At 41.1% G+C, this 25993-nt stretch overlaps 1 protein-coding gene and 1 long non-coding RNA gene across 2 annotated transcripts in view; one reads left to right on the plus strand and one right to left on the minus strand.

Moving 5' to 3' along the window:
* The window catches only part of PHEX (phosphate regulating endopeptidase X-linked), a 102107-nt gene that overhangs the window by 54264 nt on the left and 21850 nt on the right, over nt 1-25993 (plus strand). The window contains exons 16-17 of the mRNA XM_083501865.1: nt 11286-11363; nt 15867-15970. Coding sequence (XP_083357991.1) covers nt 11286-11363; nt 15867-15970 — 182 coding nt within the window. The remainder of the gene's footprint in view (nt 1-11285; nt 11364-15866; nt 15971-25993) is intronic.
* Nucleotides 1-25993, minus strand: part of LOC310706401 — a 303174-nt gene that overhangs the window by 44827 nt on the left and 232354 nt on the right. Inside the window, exon 6 of the long non-coding RNA XR_014525837.1 lies at nt 8753-8818. This is a non-coding gene — a long non-coding RNA (uncharacterized lncRNA). The remainder of the gene's footprint in view (nt 1-8752; nt 8819-25993) is intronic.

The following is a 25993-nucleotide window of genomic DNA, read 5'->3' on the forward strand; positions in this document are numbered from 1 at the left end:
AGACCATTGGTCCATCTAGCTCAGGGGTAGGCAAGCTAAGGCCTTCTCGCCTTCTCAATCTGGCCCGTGGACAGTCTGAGAATCAGCGTGTTTTTACATGAGTAGAATGTGTCTGGGTTCTTTGTGGGGCATAGGAATTTGTTAATTTTTTTCTCCAAAATATACTCCGACCCACCACATGGTCTGGACCAGCCCACGGCTGAAAAAGGTTGCTGAGCCCTGATCTAGCTCAGTATTGTTTACACTGAATGGTAAAGAAAAGCAGTGGTACACCTGCATCAGCCTTCATCTTCCCCAGCTGCAACAAAACATGTCTCTCCCGTATCAGTCTCCACAGCCACAGCAGGTGCTGCAACCTTCCCAAAGGCGCACCCCTCTATTGTCTCCCAAGACGGACAGATACCAACAACAGTAAAATGGTAGTGGCTCTCTGGGGTTGCGGGCACAGATTGCATGAAATTCTAAATTGCCTGGGGAGGGGCCATGTGTACAACAGGCTCCTCACTTTTAATTTACTCTCCCAAAGGGTGGGTCTTTATGGGCAGGACCAGCATGCATGTGGTGGCAAGGGTGGATCCAGTGACTGAGTTTCCCCCTCAGATGATAGCAATTGCACAAAAGGAGAGTGTCTGTAAAGGGCTTTGATCTTTGGGAATTCCATTATGAATGGACTTAATCTGCACTCCCAGGACTAATGTGAATGTTGGAACTTACTTATGTGTTGGTTTTTTCACACCCCAAATGTTCCTGTTCTGGGTACAAAAAGCATATCAACATACATTTTTTTTAGAATGAGTGCACTGAGGGAAAACAGAATAGCATTTAAATGCAAATTTTATCATGGGTTTATTTTTTGAACCACGGATTAATGTGCAAATGAGACAAAATATCCTTATGAGTGAGGACCATGAAGAAATGGCATGGATCATATAAACAGCCTGATCTGACCCTCCCTATGTTAAAGCCAAGGTGGTTCCTGTGTTCCCCTCTCCTTTGTTGAAAAGAAAGACTAATGAAATCTATAGCATAGGACTTTGATTGACTTGGCACTGCTGAATGTTGCTTAAAGGAATAACAGATATTTAGTACACAGTTAGCAACACCTAGCAATATATTTCTATGCACAATTTGATCCAGTTAAACAGATTCCAAATGCTCTTGTATTCTTTTCTCTTTTTTTGAGTCGGAGTGCAGTTCATGCACAATTCTCTGGATGGAGCTCAAGGTGCTTCCATAGAGACTGTAGACAGCTCAATAACCAGTGGTCACCACTATGCTCCTCTGCAATGTGTTTTACATTAATTTAAGGCAGATTTTAAATTAACAACCCATATTACTCCTTTCCATTTAAGGCTACTTTCCCACGAGGCTTGAATCAGCCTTGGCTCAAATCAAGTCTGCAACGCAAATGCAAAAGTTACATAGCCAATGATATACTTTTAATTCACTTTCCATGCTAACAGCATTATAAACATATGGCACAAAGAGCAGAGGAGACTTTTCCAGGTAGTTTTATACACAACAGACTCTCCTCAAAGTATGTGATCTCATTAAAAACAGGTTTAACCTTTTAAGAATGATTCTTATTTGCCCCCTAAGAAAGTTGCACACATTTTAACACCTTTTATTCTGTGCAAGATTTTCTCCTCATTAACAAACCTAGGATATTAATTGAAATTAACCCTCTTCATTCAAGAATATATGTCCCTTGTTCCCCCACTCCTCTGCCTTGCCAATGGGAATAAAATTGCTGGCTATCCTCAGCACCCTCTGTGAGTTTAAGGGTGGCAGTCTGAACCTGGGAATCTGTTTCTACTTGTGCCACCCCCTTGCATGAGCCTGAATCCTAATGTCACCCTTCAGCCTCCAGAGAGTGATAGAGACAGTGATGCAGGGCAGAATGCCTGAAAAGGGTTATTGAGCAAGAATAATTCCAAATATGTCCCTACAAAATTCTTATTTTCAGTCCCCTTGACACTGAGCAAGAGATTATGTGCCAGTGGGTGTGTGCTTGTGTCTGCATGTAAACGAGGAGGTGTCCCTGTTATCACTGAAGAGCAGTATATTAAATGACTATTCTGGAGGGCAAAAATGTGAGGCTGACAACATGCTCCAATCTTTCCCCCCTCCTTCCCCATCATCACAAATTCTGTTCCTCTTTTGTGTGTGATGCATTTCACAACTGACTCGAAAGACTTTAAAGGGATATTTTCCTATAGAAGCCAATTATGTGCATTTTATTCTTCCACTTTCTGTCGGGTCTTGGCATGAACTGTGCAATGGTAGCTCAAAAATGTTGTTGTTGTTTTTAAATGCCATTGTACCAAAAGATATAGACTCCCATTTTATCGTGTTTCTTGATTTACCACTTAAATGGCATTACTTTGTTGCCTCCTTGTCCTTTGGGTGTTTATGCCATTGTGTGCCTGACATGCTCTGTAGCTCATTATGCCAGCTGGCCGTGGATGTACTTAATAATTCTCATCCTGGCCCAGCTCTGAGTCACCCTGTAGCCTCACAGAAAAGATGCTGAATGTGGAAAACACAATTTTCAGAAAGGGCTTTCCTTTCCCTCACATGAGACACATAGATAACAGGCTGCTCTGTCTGTGAAACTATCCTGAATATTGTGCTCCATAATAAGTGTTCCGTAGAGAAAAGAGGTAGAGATAACCCGGGATTGAGACTATGTTAATGTAGTGCTAACACGGGTCCTCCTAAAAACGCTAATTACCTGCTTTTTCTTCCAAAAGGAAAGCAAAAACCAAAGAAACACCCACCCATTATTGGGTGGCAGATAATCTTTGCAAGAACCCAATGATTGTGCATTTCTGCTGCCTAGGCACGATAAATGAATTTTATCACTTGATTCCTCCCCAGTCATAAATGTTTCTGAAAATGTTGGTGGAATGTGAGCAATGCAGGAGGGAGAGACTCGCATGACCTACCCACTAGCTGTGTGCATGCCATACCATTAAAGCAACCCCAAAGATTCCTGTGAGCTATAGTTTCAATTCCCAACACCCTTAGCAAACTATAGTTCCTAACCAGGCACAGAAGACAACTGTGCTGTCTTGGAATGGGGACTCAGAGAGTTCCATGAATTTCCCCAGTGCTCATGCTCTGATTGGACTGAAAGGGGGAAATCAGATGTAACAGGGCAAAAGGACCGCTTATCTCGGTGGAAGAGATGGAGACAGGCTGAATTATCACAAAACTGGATTCAAACTAACTGAATCTTAATATCTCCCTTCACTGCCATCTCATATTCATATGGGCATCCCTGCTTTTTAACTAAAATAAAAATCTGGGCTGCTGCCATTTTTTAATTCTATGTCCACGTACAACAGCCATATTGTGCATGCCAGAGTGCATCTAAAATTGTGGCAGTAATTGGAGAGAACTTTGAAGGGGCATATATCCAAAGGTGGATATGAGATGTTGAAGAAGCAGTAGCAGCAGCAGCTGCCTTGAACCCCAACTGTGGGAGAAAGGTGGAATATAAATACATTAAATAAATCAGTGATAGTCCAGTAACATCTGGAGGATCACAGGCCCTCCATGTCTGCCCTATGAGTATCCTGGAAGGCTTGCCTGAACAGAGGAATTCATCTGAATGGGATGGAGCAGATATATAGGGAGCTATGGGTTGAAGAAGTTGCAGACATGTGAATCATATGAGTGGTCTGATAGCTTGGTGGGTGCTTCTACTTTTTGAAGGTCCATCTGTCTGTGAAAAGACGCAACCATAATTTGTATTATTAATTTCTATACTGATGAATGCTAAAATAGGCTTCCAAGCAGTTGTATGACATTTCCTGAACAAAATATGGATCTAGGATAACCAGGTGAAACACATTCCTCTTCTCTGGCATGATCTGAAACTAATCGCCAAAACACATTTCGTTATCTCTTATCTTTTGGTGTTAGATGATTTGTTGCCGTCACCTTCTGCCTTGTTACCTGGCTGCTGCCAATGCTCAGTCAGTTGTACAGGAATGTCAGTTCCGTTAATAACCTGAGCACTGCTCAGACAGATTGCGGGAGAACCGGTGAAGGGAAAGGAAATTGTATTTAACCCTAGGCCCAAAGCTGTCATTTTATTTCCAGAGCCCAGCATAACTCCATAAGGCTAACAATTGCGTGAGATCAGAACACTTTTGGCCACTCTCATATTTGACATGGAAAAGGAAGAGAGGTGGACAAGGACAGTGCATGTATGTGCACATGGAAGGAGCTCTTATAGTCAACTGGAATGCAACAATGCACAACAATAGTTAAGCAGCCATTCTCATAATTCTTTAAAGACCTGCATGTGACCTACTGGAGCTGCTGTCAGGACTTGGCAGCTGCTGAGGTCTAAGCCCTAGGTAGGGTTCACTGGCAATGATGTCTGGTCTTCCTGTCTCCCCCGCCATGGGCTACTCCAGCACCACACGGGCTTACAGTACCTGTTAAAGATCTGTCCAACTTTGGATACATTCTGTAAGTTTTGGGAAGCCTCTTAACCTCACGTGGGTCAGTGTTACACCTGTGTACAAAAATCTTGCCAATCTACATAGCAACATTTGATGGGTTAATTGTGCATTTCTTTAAATCACAATGAACAGTGAGGAGGGAATCCACATAACTGAGATAAAAGCAACAGCTCATTAAACAGAAAATTTAATGGCTGCATTTTGTAATGTGAACTCCCTTCGGCTTTTGGGGGATGAAGCTCTTGCACTAAAATATCATTCTGGATCAAGAGGAAAATTATTATTTTTTATCCTCCACCTTTGACTTAAGAGTTTACAAGACTTCAAACCCAGTCACTTTGCATTGTACTACTTCAGGTAATGAAATACGTTACTGTTTTATTTTAGTATAAAATCTGTGTCCAATAATTCTATTATTCATTCATTTGTCCCCCGCCCCGGTTTTCTGCTAGCCAGAGTAAAAGATAGACAAAACACCCCAATACATAAAACGTCTGCACAATTTTTTAAAAAATAAGAACCAACAATACCAGTGTGATTCTTTCTCTTATATGCTCAGCATATAAAACAAACATCCCAACTGAGTATAATACAGATGATGACTCAGTACTTAACACCAGGACAGATTTTTCTTTTCTTTTGCCAGCTACGTATTAATATGTTTAACAGCTCTGGCTATTTCTCTCTTAAGACCTTCTGTAGCAGACATTTCCAGATGCAGTATCTTAAAACTTCCACTCACATGGGTGCTATTTAGTTTGAACTCTGCATTCTGTGCAAGATATATTGAACAAGGTTTCTAATCGCCTACCACATTCCTCCCAGTGTTTGGAACAAATAGAGTACCAGCCATATGCATGCAACAGTTTTAGCAGATGGTATTCAGATAGCCTACTTTCCATGAAAAATGAAAACACAGACAGACATGTACATAAAGAGTCAATTCATTGTTGCAATTAAAGGGCCCATTACAGAGCGATGAAACAGTCTTGCTTTCAAACTAGATTTTATGCTAATTTCCCCAGTAAATTTATTTATTTATTTATTTTAGAATTTAAAAATTGCCCATAAAAAGAGACAATTATGTATGCATACATCACATTATATCATTTGTGATTATTGTAAAAAAGTGTTGTTGCAATAGGTTCAGGTTGTCAATGCATAGTGATCTATATGCGCCCTCTTAAATGGTCATAATAAAATGCAATGTTGTACAGCGAGAGTTGAGATTAATGCCTTTTAAAAAATTCTGCTTTGAACATAACTCTAATTTATTGCTAGTGCAGGGATCTTTTTTAGTACAGGAATAGTTTCAACAAGCCTGGATGTGAAAGCCTACAATGCCCAGTTGCTGATCCTGGAGACCAAATTTAGATATTACATGTGGGATCTGCAATTAGGATTTGCCCATTGAGATTTTTGTTGCAGTAATTAGTAGGCATGTGGGGCGCTTTTTTTTTTTTTGGAAGACTGGGGAAGTGGCTATCTGTAGGAGAGGGTCTCTAACCCTTTCCCAGTATACATCACAAACAATGCTCATCCTGAACTAACCAATAATTTCTGGGATTTTGTCTTTTATAATTCTGAAATTTTGACATATTTAAATGAAGGTATGAAATGATTAAAATAATGGCCAAAAAGAACAATTTCCTCTTAGAGGGCTTCCCATATTCTTTTTCTTGATGGATGATAGAAGTTAAATATTAGCAGCACAGTGCAGAAAAGGCTATGCAAAGAAATGAGAAATCCAAGAGAAATTAATACCCTGTTGAAAGTCTTGTGCCTTATCTCTTGTGTCAATAATGAGTTAAGATGCTATCTTATACTACCATGAGCCAGATTAGTCTGGGTGCTGTTGTCAAAACTGTTCTCCTCTCCTGTGTGATGTAAATGGTGATATGGTGGTCTTTGGCTGTTGTTGTTGTTTTGTCGTTTAGTCATGTCCGACTCTTTGTGACCCCCATGGACCAGAGCACGCCAGGCGCTCCTGCCTTCCACTGCCTCCTGCAGTTTGGTCAAAATCATGTTAGCAGCTTCGAGAACACTGTCCAACCATCTCGTCCTCTGTCGTCCCCTTCTCCTTGTGCCCTCCATCTTTCCCAACATCAGGGGCTTTCCCAGGAGTCTTCTCATGAGGTGGCCAAAGTATTGGAGCCTCAGCTTCAGGATCTCTCCTTCCAGTGAGCACTCAGGGCTGATTTCCTTCAGAATGGATAGGTTTGATTTTCTTGCAGTCCATGGGACTCTCAAGAGTCTCCTCTAGCACCATAATTCAAAAGCATCAATTCTTCAGCGATCAGCCTTCTTTGGCTAGATTACCCAAATGAATGAGAAAGGTTTTAAAGGATTCTGCTTAGATTCATAAGCCATTATTTCCCAGTATATATTGAGGTAGCCTGTTTAATAGCTGTTTTCCATATCGCATCTTCAGTTAAGACAAAGATATTAAAATCCTTCCTATGACCAAAGTCACAACACGGAAAGGATATATGTATACCTATATAAATTACACACTGGGGTACCAAGCCAGAGATGGTTCAATTCTTGGTAGGCCCATATCTCCCTTGAAAGCAGACATATTCAATGACATATCCAGTGCTGCCTTTGAGATTTTCCTCTGGCATCCACTCAGTGTCCCTTTGGTTATGAGGTGGTTACCCTCTTCTTCCTTACCCCTCCCTGGAAGGTGGTGGATTCTCCTTCATTGGGGGTTTTTAAGCAGAGCTTGGCTGCCCACCTTTTGTCATGGGTGCTTTAGATGAGATTCCTTGCATTGTAGAGCTTTGGACCAGATGACCCTCAGGGTCACTTCCAACTCTACAGTTCTGTGATTTTATGATAAGTACATAGAGCTGAAGAATGAAATTGGAAGAGCGATGCTCTTTCCCACTGCCACTTTGTACTCTTCGTTGCCACTTCTCACAATGTACTTTACAAGGCTCAGATTTCAAGGCTTTTACCCAGATTCTCTGGGAAAGTGAACACAAAACTTTTCTCTTTCTGGTTGTCAGGGGTGAGAGGGTGGGGTGGATCTGATATGAGAGAGAGAAAGGAACAGAGGTGGTGGTGCCCGTGACGCTCGCTCAAAAACCCAAAGGAACCCATTGGTCTAAAAAGGTTGGCGCCCCCTAATTTATATTGTACATGAATTCCTCCCTTTTCATTTTGATTTTAATCACTACCCTAAGTGCTGTGACTAAAGATTATAATACCTCTCCCAAGGCTGTGGATGTCCTGTCATTCTGACCAGGCAGTCTGCTTAATTTTGTTCACACATTATCTTTCAGAGTTGGTTTCTTTTTCTTTTTGGCATTTAAACGCTGTTCAGTTGACTAGGCCTTTTGGATGGCTCACAAATTAAATCAATGCAAATACAATTACCTAAAACATAGGAAGCTGTCTTATACTGAGTCCAGTCAATGGCCCATCTAGCTCAGTACTGTCTGCTCCAGGCATAGGGAACATTTTTGGCCAGATGTTTATCTCCCCCACCCATGTGGCCTAAGTTTGAGAGGTGACTGAGACTAGCCACTTGTCAGTCATGTGACCTAATGTCAGGTGACTGATAAGTAGGCAGGTCTGCCCACCTGTCAGTGTTGGCCCACTGAGGTAGGGGACCATTGGAGTGATGCCAGCTGATTGACAGGTAGGCATGGTGTTGGAGAAATGGCTTCATGGGCCAAATTGGATCCCCTGGCAGGGCAAGAGTAGACCTTGAATGACCTCAAGAGTAGGCTCCCCACTCCTGGAATACATCGTCTGGCAGCAGCTTTCCTGGTTTCATGCAAGAATAATTTACCAGCCTGTCAAGGAGAAGTCAGGAATTGGATCTGTATACATGATGTTCAGTTTAGTAAATAAATAATATTTTCTATTGGAGACAATTAACTGATTTTTTAAAATTAAAGTATCAAAATTCAAAGGAATTTGTGTAGTGTTTTTCCACGTTGAAATACCAAGTGCTTTGGGGTTTGATCAACATTTTGCAGTGAGTGGTGCACTCATAAATCATCCACTATGCTGGACCAGCTAATCTCCATAGATTCTTAAAAAACAAAACAAAACAAAAAACCTACTGAATAATTAATCCAGTTGCAAAATGGATAGTTTTTAGAAAGGCAGCAGTTCATAAGCTATTCTAAACCATTTTGTTCTTTGCGCTGGTTTAATAAAAAATGTTAGCTGGCATATTTGTGTGGATGCAACACAAAGGCTGCTTAATTAAGTGATTAAAATGATTACTTCTGAATACATGCAAGACATTTGTGACTTACCTAGCTCATTTAAGCAGCCAACTCAGTGGAAATGTAAATAAGATGTTTCCCTCTTGCCTTCTTGAGCTGAAAATAAGAAGAAAAAACACTCAGAGCCCTCAAATATGTCAGCTGAAAAGTCATTGCACAGCTTCAGCCATTGCCGGAACAACAGTAGGGTGATCAAAATGGATACAGTTGCATTTCTGCTTTCCTCCCCACCTGGCTTGAGAGCAGTACATGTGAAAAGGATCTAGGAGTCTTGGTTGACCACAAACTTGACATGAGCCAACAGTGTGACGTGGCAGCTAAAAAAGCCAATGCAATTCTGGGCTGCATCAATAGGAATATAGCATCTAGATCAAGGGAAGTAATAGCGCAACTGTATTCTGCTCTGGTCAGACCTCACCTGGAGTACTGTGTCCAGTTCTGGGCACCACAGTTCAAGAAGGACACTGACAAACTGGAACATTTCCAGAGGAGGGCAACCAAAATGGTCAAAGGCCTGGAAACGATGCCTTATGAGGAACTGTTAAGGGAGCTGGGCATGTTTAGCCTGGAGAAGAGGAGGTTAAGGGGTGATAGCCATGTTCAAATATATAAAAGGATGTCATATAGAGGAGGGAGAAAGGTTGTTTTCTGCTGCTCCAGAGAAGCGGACACGGAGCAATGGATCCAAACTACAAGAAAGAAGATTCCACCTAAACATTAGGAAGAACTTCCTGACAGTAAGAGCTGTTCAACAGTGGAATTTGCTGCCAAGGAGTGTGGTGGAGTCTCCTTCTTTGGAGGTCTTTAAGCAGAGGCTTGACAACCATATGTCAGGAGTGCTCTGATGGTGTTTCCTGCTTGGCAGGGGGTTGGACTCGATGGCCCTTGTGGTCTATTCCAACTCTATGATTCTATGATTTACAAATGTTCCTAAAGGCCCTCCTGCTCCTCATGGAAAACCAAGTGCAAATATTCTCTTTCATTATCATTTGCTTCATTTCCTATTTTCTTTTTCACAACATTTGTCTTCCATTGTTTTCTCCTGGCACCAGGGATATTTGCATGACAATGGGATCTTTCTTGCTTAAGAGTTCATCTGTTCCTGCTGCTAATTCCCCACCTGTATTCTTCTGTTTGTGACATCTTAATTATCTTCCTTGCAATTAATTGTGATGTTACAGGTAGAAGATTTTAATTTCAGGTGGGAAATAAAAACCCAAGGGCTGAGGAACTGTCAAGAACGAGATGGTAAAGTTTCTGGAATGTTCCTCCTTCCACCGCCCCGTTATAAGGGGAGGAGGAAAACTATGGCACTTAGCCACACATTATTCAATAAAAATGGAAACACTCAGAAAAGCCGTGGAAGATTTTCCTCCCTCTGAGCTTCCTTCCCACAAATCCACATATCGATGGCTAATCACTGAAGTTTATAGTGTTCAATGAGATTCCACAGGATCTCCTGTTCAGTCTGGCTTATGTTTACCCCTACCCCCGGCCACCCTTCTTGCCCCGCCAGGGGATCCAATTTGGTCCATGAAGCCATTTCCGCACCCCCTGCCTCCTTCAGCACCATACTCAGCTCATTATTCAGATAATACACTTTGTGTGGTGGGGTTTGGAGTCCTGGCACAACGTGGTTGACATCTTTCCCAATAGTGTGTACACATAATAGCTATGCAACAGGGCCACAATTGCCCTAGGTGAGGCAGTTGCCTTAGGTTGCAGTCTGAGACCAGCTGGGAGGGGTGGCAGTTCTGGGCCCCCAAGGAGCATGCCACTCACCTCCTCCTTTGTTTGGCACCCGTGGCCACTGCCTGGGAAGAACAGGGCTGCCACTGCCACTCCTCTCTGCTTTCTTTGTTGCTTCCCACCACTTTCAGTGCACCAGAGCTTTCTCTGAACAACTCAGAACGGGGCGGAAGCAGGTGTGCCATTTTCTGTTTTGCTTCAAGTGACAAAATATTTTGGGATGAACCTGCTAGACTGTAGACCACTCCCATGTTTGGAGCATTTGGTGATGACTTTATTTGCATGTATGTTTCCACCACATTGGGCATCAGAAAGTTCTTCCCTTTCAGGTCAGTCACCATAATGGAGGAAGTGTGGTAAGGGTGTCTGCTTTTAAAATTTATGGTTCATCCATTTGATCTCACTGGGTATTTGCTACAAAAGCTCTCCTATTACTAGTAGGATGAGTGGAGTATCTGTGGTACTCTGACTCCCGTCGTGCCTATGGCCAGGGATGATAGGAGTTGTCACCCCAAATATCCGGAGAGCCACAAATTCCCCACCTTTGACTTTTTAGGAACCTCCATCGTGGTGCATTCTGCTGATATCTCTTGTGGCACATGGTTTTGACAAGCATAATGGGATGTTGCTATGTGTAAATGGGATGATAATGTATCTTCTGAACAGTGGATTGCCATAAATTATGCTAAAGTTTATTGATGGAACCAGTGGCTCTGTATTCTGAAACTAATGGCAGCTGTGTGGCCAAATAAGGCCACATCCAGGTAATAATGGAGTATCCTTCTCATCATGATGTTTGTATTTCTTTCCAAAGGCGAAAGCAGTTTTGGCTAAAGTGGGTTACCCCGAGTTTATAATGAATGATACATATATTTCTGAAGGCATCAAAACAGTAAGTCTTGTTTTTAAATTGTTATCTATTGGTATTTGTTATGATGTTTGCCATATGTAAGTCACAAGCAGAGGAAACAAAATAATTAAAATTGGACAGTGTCCAGAGAGGCTCTCGATATCAGTTGTTCAAGGGCTTGGGTTTAAAGCCAGAAAATATAATTTAAAAAACAGCACCTTTCAATGAAAATAGTTCACTTACAACAAGACACCTTAGCTAGAGGTCTGCAACCAATATTTTTGCAACCAACATTCACCTTGGACACATCCTGATATTCCCTTCCCCACATACCGTTTTGCTTGCCTCTCTATATCCCAGCTCATAGTTAAACAGTAGAACGAAGAGACAGGTGTCCCTCACATTGTACATGAGTCGGTGTCCCTTTCCTTCACCCCACACCTTGAAGAATGTGTGGACAACAGGCCACCAAACCTCTCATCTATGTGTGGAAGTCTCATTCACATGAATTCACACTCGAAATTCTATGAGCTGGGCTTCCTTCCAGACTATCTTCATGGGAAAAACCTCATCTTGCAAGTTCTTAGGGAGGAAAGTTAGAAAATGGAAGGCAGGTTCTTCCACACATCATGGGGTTACTCTTTTCCACCTACAACTCTCCTCTTTCCTTTCTTCCTCATGTGTGTGCTCCTTCATAGCAAGGTTTTGCACAACAAAAGATTATATGCATAGGCTTTTTACACAGTATAGCATATCTGTTGAGGCAGTGTTGATTCCTTATAGTCATAATTCCATTACATGGGTGTAGTCAGGATTTATGTTGGTGGAGGCAGTACCTCAGTTAAGTATTTTTTATTGATTTACTTGATTTAGGGGACAATTGCCCCCTTGTCTCCCTGGCTATGCCCATCTTCCATAAGGACCGCCTCTCCACATAGGAACCAACCCAAACCCTGCAGTCATCATTTGAGGCCCTTCTTCGTGTGCCTCCTCTGTGAGAAGTCTGGAGGGTAGCACACAAGAACAGGCCTTTTCTGCAGAGGTTCCCAGGTGCCCAGGAAGGCCTTCTCTGGCACCTTCATGGCATATCTTCAGGCACCAGGCAAAAACATTCTTTTTCTTACAGGCCTTTGGCTAATTAAACAATCTATGGCCTTTTTTAAACTGTGGGATATTATTTTGTTTGTTACTATGTTATGCATTTTTGTGTTTTTATATCATAAACTGTCCTGTGATTCTCAGATGAAAGGGCGGTATAGAAATTTAATAAATAATAATAATTGTACTGCAGCAAGATAGAATTTGAATTGGGGACAAGAATCTCAACTTTCCATTTTGAAAAGCAATTTCAAGCACAAGAACAGGCATCAAGGCATTTGGGTATGACTACCTGAAATTTTTGGGGTGTGTGTGTGTGTGCAAAGTTTTTCTGTCCTGCACAGGTTCTAGTCTCTTTCTTCCAGAAGCTGAAAAAATTGCAAGAAGCAATTTTCAGAACATTCAGCCAATCACGGGCTCTTTTGTGTATGTGTGTGCACAGAGTATAGACACCTCTGGGAATTACTTTGCATTACCTAGCTAGTGTCTTAAAATAAGCCTGGTGTATGTTTGATTTTTTTTAAAAAAAAACCCAAACCAACAGACTGCAATGGTGTTTGATTGGGATTTGATTCAAAATTGAAATTTTGTTCTCAAAGGAGTTATTATTTCAGGATATATTGTCCAAGACATAAATGGCTTGCACACTGACACATCGAGCTCCCACAGGAGGTAAAGGGATATTAACTTTCTGAGTGCTGCATTTCTGCTCTTAAAATGTATGCCTTTAGCTATAGCACAGTTTCCCTTGCTTTGCACATTTCTTGAGTTCTGCTTAATCTCCCACATTATTTACATGAGTCTGTTGTTAAGCATCACATCTCTGGAGGATAAAGTGTTTTTAATTGAAATGGAGGGCGATGAGTAAGTACTCCAAGCCTTATTTAATCCATAAAGGGAAGTCTTAACCATGTCTCTAGTTATGTTTATTTTGCAATATATGCAGTGTCTGTCTTTGAGACAAAACAGTGATCATTGTCAGCTGTGTCGTTGGAACAAATTAATGGAAGTTGCAACCCATTTTCTGAGTCATAATCCTACTGCAAAATTGCTGTATATTTCAGTAAGCTAAAAATATGTAGCCCTACAATACACCACACAGTGTCTTCACTGAGGCCATAGTTCTGCCTGTGATGGTTAAAGCAAGCTGGGAAATGATAATAAGTCACTCCTTTTATTGCTTTATGTTCACATCTTATCAAATCATTGTAGTGTGAAACTTCATAGTTACAGATATTTAAAGCCCGACAAGCCAAACAGCTACAACAAATCTTTTCTAGGCAATAACTCTACAGTTGGGAATGATGAAAGTAGGAGATCTAGTTTATTTTCAAGTTGCTTGGTCAACCAAAAATAGAAGTAATTTGGAATAAGTGGGGGGGGGGGAACAATAACAAAATTATTTATTAAATAAACATATCAGTAGCATTTATATTTCACAAACTGTGATATTCAACTAGGCTTAACTCACAGTGTATTGTAGGCGTAACCCTTCTTAATATTTTACAAATGGTTTATGCGTTGTATTTTCTTCAAAACAGTAGAAATACAATTTACAAATTCCTTAACTTTACCAATGTAAAAGGCAGGGTGGGAATAATTTTTCACAAACATTTTCCCAATATATTTTTAACTTGACATTTAAGAAATATGAAGTCAGTCTTACATCTCAAAGGTTAAGCAGCTTTTGTTACATACGCCAGAATAAAAGGTTTTGTGGAAGGTGATGGTTTTTTTTAATGCACTCTTTGGTATTTTGAAAGTTGCACTAAGCTGCCGATACTTTTCAAACAAGCCAGGAGCAGTAATTAGACATTAACGACTTACGATCTGTAGCAGCAGAGTCTGAGTTTGAACTGGAGGTCCTGGTGTTCTATCTGATTACTAGTTATCTGAGTCACCTACACACTGTCAGCAGTCATATTTTGTTACTCCTCGATGTTGTAAATTATTTATTGGCCCTTGGGTGTAATTTGAAAATTAATAAATAAAAATGGAGCTGCTTTGTGAGTATTAAAACTCCAGGGGGAGATCTGCTTTAATATATATATATAAATCTTTCTTTATTTTGCTTGCAAACCTCTCGTGTTTAAATGCATGCTGTTAGCTTTGCTTACCCTTGTTAGAATGATTAACTCTTTGCTCTTGCATGCCCCAGGGTGGGGTGTGATAGTTCAGTTTGCCCTCACTTGCACAGTTTGCCCTCATTTATACCTTAAGGTAAAGGGACCCCTGACCATTAGGTCCAGTCGTGGCCGACTCTGGGGTTGCGGCGCTCATCTTGCTTTATTGGCCGAGGGAGCCGGTGTACAGCTTCCAGGTCATGTGGCCAGTATGACTAAGCCGCTTCTGGCGAACCAGAGCAGCGCACAGAAACGCCGTTTACCTTCCCACAGCAGCAATACCTATTTACCTACTTGCACTTTGACGTGCTTTGAACTGCTAGGTTGGCATTTTTACCTTACTTAGCACCAAAAGGTAGATGGCAAGCAGTGGCTGAAATGCACACAATATTTTAGGATGTAATCCTAAAGCCAGTGGAAAGTTGGCTGAGGGGATATTGGATGTGGAGAAATTGCTGTGCTGCCACTGACAAGGCTCACCTCAGCTCACCGCCTCCATCTCTAGTATGCCAGCAGGAAACTGGGCAGGCGTAGATATCCTGATGGAAGGGACATGTGAGGGGTATCTGAGGATCCACTGGATTCCAAGCCCCTTCATCCCCCCTCCATTCTACTCCAAAAAAGCTCTGAACAACATCAGTCTTTCCCTCCCTACAGGAGGGGGGAAAGGCAGAGAAAAAGACCCTCCCCTTGTGCCAACTGCACTGAGCTGGCAGGGCTTCTGAAGTGTCAGAAAATTCAACTCGGATTCTCCCCCCTGCTTCATAGGATTGCTTTGCCGTATATCTAGATACAAGCAGTACCTGTAGAATAACTATTTGAAAAGTATCTCAGTTGCTGAATAGTAGGCAAAAATGTTTTGCGGACTGTGGGATTTCTTGGGAAATGTCAGCATTTTTGCAATTTCTGGCAGTCTTCTAAATATTCACCAGTTTCCCGACATTCACATGTCAACAAGTTTCATAGAGTTCAGTGGGGCTTACGTCCAGGTAAGTGGATTAGGGGTTTCGGGCATAACAAGTAAAAATAAAATTCTGTAATGCAATTCCCATTCCTTCAATTCTATAAGGCAATTCCCATTCCTTCAACAGTTGCTGTTTATGGATTTAATAGAAATGGTGCAGCTCTATGGAAATGATATGTGAACATAAAAAAGAAATCTGTGAAGAAAAGCTCAAATGAATTCTTGCTCGGTATCAGAACATTTCAATTCAGAGCATAGGGTTTATGAGAATGTTTTGCTTTGCAGACATTAAAGTTATTCTTTGTTTTCCTCGTTGAATCTATTGGTTATACTTGCATAACCCTCGCATTCTATTCCCAGATGAAGTTTTTAGAAACGGACTATTTTGGCAACGTGCTTCAGACCCGCAAGCAGGCAGCGCAGTCCGATTTCTACTGGCTGAGAAAAGAGGTTCCAAAAACTGAGTGAGTAGAAAAGAAATGCATTATCAAAAACTAGACCCGGTGTTTCATCACATAATTGACATGCGGGGAGCATAAACACTCAGGGCACCATCCAGCCAAAGTTAGGCACTTTTAAGCCTCATTGATTTCAATGGTGGAGTTACGCAGGTGCTTAAATCTCACACAGTGAAATCAATGAGAATTAAAAGTGCTTAGCTTTGGTTGGTTTGGAGCTGAATGTGTGTGTTTTCTTTTCTTTTCTTTCAACCCCCCCCCCCAAATAATGGAATTGTAATGAGATAGGATTTCTGCTGGCAGTTGTGGCAATTTTGGAATGGTACAATTTTGGTACATTAGATTTTTCTAAAAAGAAGAGGAAGTGTTGCTGTTACTGACTTAAGTTACCTTAGCACATAACCTAATATATACTTAGCACATAACCTGAGGTCACTTAAAATGTTTTGTTCCAAGTTAAATTGATGCTGTACTTCAGTAGAATTTGAGTTTTCTCCATATGAAAACCTGAGCTGGAAATACAGATTTGGCTTAGTCCTGGTTATCAAACTTATTCTCCTAGAATGTGTTTTCAAATGTTCATCTGGCTTTGACCAGACTGCAAAGGAATGCACTTTTGCATATGAGGAGGAGAGAGCAGTGTGGATGAGCAGCAGGAGTTGGATAGGCATCTGTCTTTTGCCAATAATTGGCACACCTCACAGACACGGCAAGGTGCTGTTGTCACTCACTGCTTGCCAAAGACCTAACTTCAGTGTTTATTCCTTGCCAGTTGCATTTGTGCTTCTTGGGATTCATGTTTCACTTTAAGTAGTATCGTGGCCCCATAAAGTCTACTAAAAGCTTCTGGAGAGTAGCTGTGTACTGTCTGATATAGGGAAGTGGGACTTGCAAACAAATGTTGCCACATGCTCCCATTCAGGGTTCCAGCCAGCCAGCCATGATCTCTTCTAGGATACTCCATTCTATTCTCCTCCCCACTAGTTTCCTGCTGCCCCACCCAACAAGTAGCCAGCATTTCATGCCCACTGAGCATGCTCAGTCTTCATTGAGCTGCACTCCTGCCCCCTCCCAAGCCTGCTGATGCCACCTTCTCATGAATGAATGGTGCTGTTTTCACTACATAAGGACAGGCACTAAGAGATGGAGTTTGCTATTATCATATAGGATTCTAGATCCTGCTTCCAATGCAGTGACATGGATTTTCCCTACTGGGTGGAAAAAAATAGCTGATGCCTATGAAAACAGGGTATGTGACAGATCTCTGCCTGCACTGACATGTCTAATAGTACCAATCCTGTGTGATGAATTCAGGTATCTTTTTTTGGCCCTTTAACCATTGATCAACATTGGTAATATTTGGTAAGGAAAATGGGGTGGTGTTTCATAGCAAGCATGAGGAAGGGAGATCTATGGACTGGAGCCCTTGCGTCTGTGACACTATTTGTGATACTATTCAGAAGCATTAGCAGTGGCTGCAGCAATATAGTGATTGTGATGGAAGAATACATTGAAACTGTAAGAGAGAACCCTGAAGGTATCTGTTTGAGACTATTCTGTGCCATAGATCAGCAAAACGCATTATATCACCATGAGTTTCCAGAGCAGCAAAAAACATTTGCTCCTTTATGAAGAAGGAGATAAACACCCTTGATCCTTCATTCTTGTGGAAGTGGCTATTAGCTGCACTAATATACCCTGAAGAGATTCTTAGTATGATGGAAAATGTCACTGAAGGTGAAATTAATTGGCAGATAATCCCTGAAATATACAAGTTTAGGGCTGTCCCCTGTGAATCATACCCCATTTCTGGCATACTTTGAAATGAAGGGGATTATTCCCTGACTCAGCATGAGGTGGAATGTGATTGAGCTTATCTCAAAAAAATAAAAATAATAATGCTTACTCCTTCAAGGACTGCTTAATGTCACCTCTTCTCCACTTGATCTTCATATTTATGTGGCTTAACTCTTTTTCTACATGTGTGTTTCTCAAAATGCTGTACCAGTAGAAAATGAGGAGTCCATTGATATACTGTGCATGTGACGTGAGCATAATCACTTCCCATCTCTCAGCTCTGGCATCATTATCTTCTATGGGCTGGCCTCTGAGCCCCTATGAAAGATAGAGACTGTTTGAGTTTCAAGGGGCCAATTAATGCAACGGAAGCAAATGAGTCTTAATTGGGACTCACCAACTTTTTTTAGTTCTGGGGGCACTTTTAGATTTTGAGTGGTGCTGCGGGCAACACCCCACTCTAGTCATTTCTGCCTGTCCAGATCGTCCCAAGCCCCACTAAGAAACAGAAAGAATGCACTCTTGTGCACCTGTGTGTGTGTGTGTGTGTGTGTGCGCACACCCACCCACCCAGCCATTCACCCACACCCAGACCCACAGTTTTCCTGGGTAAAAGTTGGATCCAGAAGAATTTATCTGAGCCTTGAAAAGCACATAGAAATTCAAGAATAAATGGGAGAGTGTTGTTCTTCCAACTTCCGCCTTCAAAATGTACTTGGGTGACTTCCCTCACCACCTCATTACTGAAGAGGCAGTGAGTGGGAAGACTCTGAGGCTTTGTGGGCCCCAGTGGAAGACCTCACCCACCCACCACATTAGAGGCGTGGTCTAAATATTCATGACTGCAGAACAGGTTCCACAATATGTTATCACCTGCGGATGATATATTTGAAAATATATTACTACAAATGTATTTTGCTTCTGACTTTAAGTACAGTCATACCTTGGCTCCCAAATGCCTTGGGAGTCAAATGTTCCGGCTCCCGAACGATTGAAAACTGGAAGTGAGTGTTCTGGTTTTTGAACGTTCTTTTGGAAGCCAAATGTCCGACGGGGCTTCCACAGCTTCTGATTGGCGACAGGAGCTTCCTGCCACCAATCAGAAGCCACGATTTGGAAGTCAAACATTTTGGAAGTCGAACGGACTTCTGGAACGGATTCTGTTCAACTTCCAAGATACGACTGTATATAGGTGAGTTGTATGTATTGCAGTTATATGCCATGAATAAACTACTTGCTGATCAGCTACAGCTGCATTTTGGAGCTACCATGGGGGGACTGCTATCTCCCTCCCCTTGTAAGTAAACATGTCCTCATTGCTTCCTTTCGTGCTTCCTTCTGATGGGTTTCTTTGTCAGCTGTCTTTTGCCCCAAACAACACTGTAGGCTTAGGCTGCATCCTAGCCTCAGTTACCCAAGAGTAAGAGCCACTGAATTCAATAGGACTTACATCTGAGGAGGACACATGGTTAGGTTTGCTATGTGTTTGCACACTGGGCCCTAGTGTGTGACGAAACTGGTGTAACAATGAAGCAGCATATTTTAGGGACTAATATATGGATGGGGGGGGAAGCTATATATAGATAACCACCTGTACTTGTTTGTTGAATATGTTCTGCAATCTGTAATTTTGGATTTACTGCAAGCAAATTTCTCTTCATAAAATATTTTCAAGACCAAGCCTGGAATCCTGCAGTAAAATTCTGAAAAGATATCAGTTTAATTAGAGCTGTACAAATAAGTCTCTTCACATAAGCTGCTTGCTCTGTATTAAGCTAGAAATTTAACATAATTTGTTAGCAACCTATATTTAAAAATCTGTCCATGCAAAATTATTCTGGGATGTGTTCCAACTCTAATTATAGGGAAGCAAGCATGAAAAGTCAGAATCTGGCTCCATTTGTTGAATATGTCAAGAATATGCCAAATCACCTACACTAAGTTTGCAGATTACCTGGTGGTAAGTGCCACTGAACTCAGTGCGACTTGCTTCTGAGTAGAAATGCCTAGGATTGCACTGTTAAGTACTAAAAAGATGCTAGGTGGTATTCAACTAAGTTTTACTCAGCACAAACCTATTGAAATCAATGGACCTGAATTAGTCATATTTATTCCTGCATTGCAGGGGGTTGGACTGGATGACCCTCGGGGTCTTTTCAAATATTACAATTCTATGATTAATTCTAACATTCTAAAACTACCTAAAAGCAGTTATACATAAAAACATTATTCCACCCAGTGATCTCAGGGTTTCCAGGAATAGCAGTATTCTACTACTACCAAATGCTGGGTAAACAGAAATGTTTTCAAATTGCTCCTGAGACTTAAATCGTGAAGAAGACAGGTGCACCTCACTCAGGAGTGTACTCCACAACCAGGGAGCCACCACTGAGAAAGCCCTGTGATGGGTCAGTGCCACCTGGGCAGCCCCCAGTGGCAGCCCCATCACCACCGCCTCCTCTGCCAGCTGTGGGTCAAAGAGGGTTCATATTGTCTATATTCCAGCCACATATAAGCCAAGTGATTCTACACACACTTGATCCCTTCATCCAGGCAAGGAAGAGGCTTGAATACAGCTCAAGGACACACTCCAGCCAGGCAGAAGCAGGTGAGGAGGGCACAGAGTAGGAATGCTGTGGGCGGGTGAACTGGGAAGGAGGGATGGCATGAGGAATACCCTGAGAACTGGGAAACAGAGCATTGCAGGGTCACATTCAGCTTCCAGGACTGAAGTCCCTTGTCCCTTACCTACACCAGTTTCAACATATGTTTTTACAATGTACACACAAATTTCTAAGCTACCTGGTTTGTTGCATGCACAGATGGGGAGATTGGAATGGAATCAGATAGCACATCCATCCAGTGACATACAGGCATCAGTTCATCTGCTAGTAGATGTGTGGAAGTTGTTTCTTTCACGGGAATGATTACGTATGCCAAAGTTTGTCTGCATGAAACAGACCTATGGCAACTTTCAGATGGTTTTACAAGGGGCCTCGTGGTGAATTAAGGGCCTTTCTGAAAAATTGGCATTCTTGATATGCCCGAGTTAGCTATTCCCTGCTCTTATGGGTTAGGGCAAAGTAAGTAAATTGTTTTTTTTTTTTTATAAAATTTTTATTGGTTTTACAAAATTTTTAAGAAAAACAGACAAACACTAAAAATGACAAACATACACGTATAGTTTCAAACATATTTTCATAAACCTCTTTTCTTGGACTTCCCCATACCCCCCCTCTCTGCATCCCAATGTCCAAAATTCAACTAGCAACTTCCAATTGTTACTTTCCAATCTTTATCATCTTAGTCCTCTTTTATAGTCTAACCTTGTATCCCTGTACCCTTTTGCTTCTGAAAACCACAACATTTTAGCATTCATTAAGTTTATAGTAGTCCTTAAGATAACTTTTAAATTTTTTCCACTCTTCTTCCACCGTCTCTTTTCGTTGGTCACGGATTCTGCCTGTCATCTCGGCCAGTGTCATATAGTCCATCACTTTCATCTGCCATTCTTCCACAGTGGGTAAATCTTGTGTCTTCCAATACTTTGCGATGAGTATTCTTGCTGCTGTTGTGGCATACATGAAAAAGGCTCTATCTTTCTTTGTCACCAGTTGGCCGACAATGCCCAAGAGAAAGGCCTCTGGTTTTTTAGGGAAGGTACATTTAAGTACCTTTTTCATTTCATTATAGATCGTTTCCCAGAAGGCCTTAATCTTCGGGCATGTCCACCAAAGGTGATAAAAGGTACCTTCAGTCTCTTTACACTTCCAACATTTGTTATCGGGCAAGTGATAGATTTTTGCTAGCTTGACTGGGGTCATGTACCACCTGTATACCATTTTCATAATGTTTTCCTTTAAGGCATTACATGCCGTAAATTTTATACCGGTGTTCCATAACCATTCCCAGTCAGCTGACATAATGTTATGTCCAACATCCTGAGCCCACTTAATCATAGCCGATTTAACTGTTTCATCCTGTGTGTTCCATTTCAACAACAAGTTGTACATTCTAGATAGATTCTTAGTATTGGGTTCTAACAGTTCGGTTTCTAATTTTGATTTTTCCACCTGGAAACCGACTTTCCTGTCCTGTTTAAAGAATTCCATTATTTGGCGATATTGGAACCAATTTTCTACTTTATACTTCAATTTCTCCTGACTTTGTAGTTTGAACTTATCTCCATCCTGTTCTAAAATTTCCCAATACTTCGGCCATCCGACCTCCATATTGAGTTTCTTCACTGCTTTAGCCTCCACTGGTGACACCCATCTAGGGGTTTTGTTTTCCAATAGATCTTTATATCTTATCCAAACATTAAACAATGCTTTTCTGACAATGTGATTTTTAAAGGCACTGTTAGCTTTATCATACCAAAGATATGCATGCCAACCAAAAGCGTTATTGAAACCTTCCAGATCCAAGATGTCCGTGTTCTCGAGGAGCATCCATTCTTTGAGCCAGCAAAAAGCTGCTGCCTCATAGTACAGTTTCAGGTCCGGCAGGGCAAACCCCCCTCTTTCTTTAACATCTGTCAATATTTTAAATTTAATTCGGGGCTTTTTGCCCTGCCAGACAAATTTCGAAATATCTTTGTGCCACCTCTTAAAACATTCCATCTTATCAATAATCTGCAAGGTCTGAAACAAAAATAACATTCTAGGCAATACATTCATTTTGATTACTGCAATTCGGCCTAACATTGACAATTTCAAATTTGACCATATTTCTAAATCTTTTTTGATTTCTAACCAACATTTTTCATAATTGTCCTTGTACAAATTCTGATTCTTAGATGTTAAGTAGACCCCTAGGTATTTAACCTTCTTGACCACAGTCAAACCTGTTTCCTCTTGAAATTTCTCCTTTTCCATATCTGTTAGGTTTTTCCCTAAAACTTTGGTTTTTTGCTTGTTCAACTTAAATCCAGCTACCTGGCCAAACTGTTGTATTATTTCTAATACCTTTTTCGTACTAGTGTTTGGCTCTTGCAAAGTCAATACTAGGTCATCTGCGAACGCTCTTAACTTATAATGTTTAGCTCCGACCTGCACACCTTTAACCTGCTGGTCATTTCTTATCATGTTCAGCAACACCTCCAGAACTGAAATAAAAAGTAATGGGGAAATCGGGCACCCCTGTCGTGTTCCTTTCTCTATCTTAAGTTCCTCAGTCACAACATTGTTTACAATCAGTTTAGCTTTTTGTTCAGAATATATTGCAGCCATACCATTCTCAAAACCCCGGCCTACCCCCATCCCATGAAGATTCTTCTTCATAAAACTCCAAGAAATATTGTCAAAGGCTTTCTCCGCATCCACAAAGATCAATACTGCCTTAGTGTTTATATTCACCTCTAGCTTTTCCAAAATGTCTATTACATTCCTTACATTGTCTGCCAGGTGTCTTTTAGGGAGAAAGCCTGCTTGGTCCTTATGAATCTTCTCCATCAAAACTCTTTTAAATCTTTTTGCCAAAATGTCTGCAAAAATTTTGTAATCCACATTAAGGAGTGATATTGGGCGGTAGTTCTTGAGTTGGGTCTTTTCAGTCTCTGACTTTGGTATGAGTGAAATATATGCCTCTTTCCACGATTCAGGCGCCCTTTTTCCCTCAAGGATCTCATTACAAACTTCTCTTAGTGGTTGAGTCAACCATTCCTTCAGCGATTTGTAGTATCTGGAAGTCAGTCCATCTGGTCCCGGAGATTTGCCCAGTTGCATATTCTGAATGGCAGCCTCTATCTCTTGTTCTGAGATTCTCTGGTTCAAATCCATCTTACTTTGATGAGAGATGTTTTGTAATCCATATTTTCCAAGGAATTTGTCTATATCTTCTTCATTTTGCGGGCCTTGAGTGTAGAGTTTTTTGAACAAAGTAAGTAAATTGAGGTCTTCAACTAAAGTGAGTTTCAGAAACATAGATAAGGCTGATTCTTAAGAAAAACACGCCTTTGAAAACCAATAAAATATAGTAAAGGAAAAAAAGGGGGGGGGGAGGAAAAAAAGCACACTATACTAACTAAGTCAAGATGCCACAATCTCTAGTGTTTAATGAGCACTGGTGTGCTTGTGCTCTGGATTGGAGGAAAGGCAGAGTATAAAAATATCTAATGAATAAAACTAAAATAGAATCTTCCTGCCTGTTTGCCCAATAGTACAAATATTTCGGGATGAAAAATATCTTTTGTTACACCAATGAAAAATGTAAAAAATGCATTTGGAAGACTTGATACTTTGCTTAAAGTGTCCTGAATGTTTGTCGCTTGAAGAAGACTCATAGGACAGAACTGAGGACTCTTGGTGAAATCTGGTAGAACTCTTTGTGCAAGAACCTGGAAACAGAGAAAGCTTTGAGACAGTGGAAGCAGATATGAATAAAAGAGATAGTGTCAAAGGTTGAGACCATGGTAGAGACTTGAAATGCAATGGCATTTTAAATTTCCAATAAAAATGTCCAGTGTCTCAAATGTTTCCCTGCAGGTCATTGCAAAAGTCATTCATTTTTGTCCTGTGTGAGGGCACCTCTTTATAAGCGCCCGTGCTACTGCATTTCAAATTAGTTTATTTGGCTGCTGCCATAAATGACTCTGAAATTGGAATGCAGTCAACCCTGCTAAATGTTTTCTCCCAAACTCCTCAGCATAGATGTCAGTCATCTTCTGGCTTCTATTATCTGACAAAAATATATATATCTGCCATCTTATCATTTTCTCTCTGTGTGTAAGAGACATAAATCAATTCTTTCTAAATTCTGGTAGGACAATTATTATTTTCAGTTGATAATAATGGATATGTAAGATATTCATACGATAGTGTTCTGTGATGTTTCAATTCATTAATTTCCAGTTTTCCAGCTTATTCAAAAATATACAGAAATGAGTAAACTGTTTCTTGAGGCTTAGGTAGCCTCAGTGGCGTGGAGTGCCTTCTATCGGCTTTGGCTGGTGGCTCAGCTATAGTCCTATCTAGACAGGGATAGCCTAACGTGTGTCATCTATGCTCTGGTAACATCTAGGTTAGAGTACGGCACTGTGTTATACATGGGGCTGCTTCTAAAGACAATTCGGAAACTTCAGCTGGTGCTGAATTCAGTGGCCAAGTTGCTCACCAGGGCAAGACAGTGTACAAAGCCAATCCTAGCCTTAGTACACTGGCTGCCAGTTAGTTTCTGGGCCCAATTCAAAGAGTTGGTTTTGACCTATAAAGCATTCAATGGATCAGGACTGCAATATCTCAAGGACCTCCTCTACCCATATGAACTGACCCAGACCCTGTTATCATCACCTAAGGCCCTTCTTCATGTGCCTTCTCTGTGACAGGTCTGGAGGACGGCAACATGAGAACCGCCTTTTCTGCAGTGGCTCCCCATCTATGGAATGTTCTCCCCAGGGAGGCTTGCCTGGTGCCTTCATTACATATATTTTGAATTTTGCTTATTTGCTTTTAGTTATATTTTGAATTGCTATAGATGACAAGATGATTTTTGTTGGATATTTTTATAGGTTGTAAACTACCTTGGCTACAGTAATGCAGAAACAATTTTTTAAAGTATTTTTTTTTAAAAAAAATTCTTCATTCTCAAGCACTTGCTCCCCAAAGGACTTTCAGGCGAGAGAGAGAGAGAGAGAGAGAGAGAGAGAGAGAGAGAGTAATTCTTCTCTTTACATAGAAAGTAAAAAGCAAAGTTACTGAAGTCATGGCCTATGACAGCCCTTAAGTAATTTTCTGAGCAGCTTAGCCCTTAGAAGATTTATTAGACGTTCCCATTCATTGATTCTGGTGTTAATTGATTTATTTGCATTTATTCTCAATCATGAGAGACAGGGTGCCATCAAATGGTTGAAACAACAAGGACTTTCAAATATCTAATACACATATTTAATTTTAAATGTTCCAATTCAGAAACAAATCTACACTTGTTCCCCAGATGTTACTTAATCAGTATGATGCTGCAATGTGCTTGCGATGGTGAAGCCTGGTCAGGAACAGTGTTGTGCCAGAAGGAGGGGGAGAGAAGGACAAAGAAGGCCACGAGGGAAATGGATTGTGAAGAAAAAAAGTCTGGTGTGTGTGTGTGTGTGTGTGTGTGTGTGTATGTAGGGAAAGGAGGGAACTCCCTGGATTCCATCCTGATATTCAAAACACATTTCTGACTGAGTTTCAGCACAATTTTTACCATGGGTGAACATAAAGAATGAAGAGTTTGACCAGAGGAATGGAGAGTATG

The sequence above is a fragment of the Podarcis liolepis genome (assembly GCF_965112155.1).
Source record: "Podarcis liolepis genome assembly, chromosome: 4".
Lineage (NCBI taxonomy): Eukaryota > Metazoa > Chordata > Lepidosauria > Squamata > Lacertidae > Podarcis > Podarcis liolepis.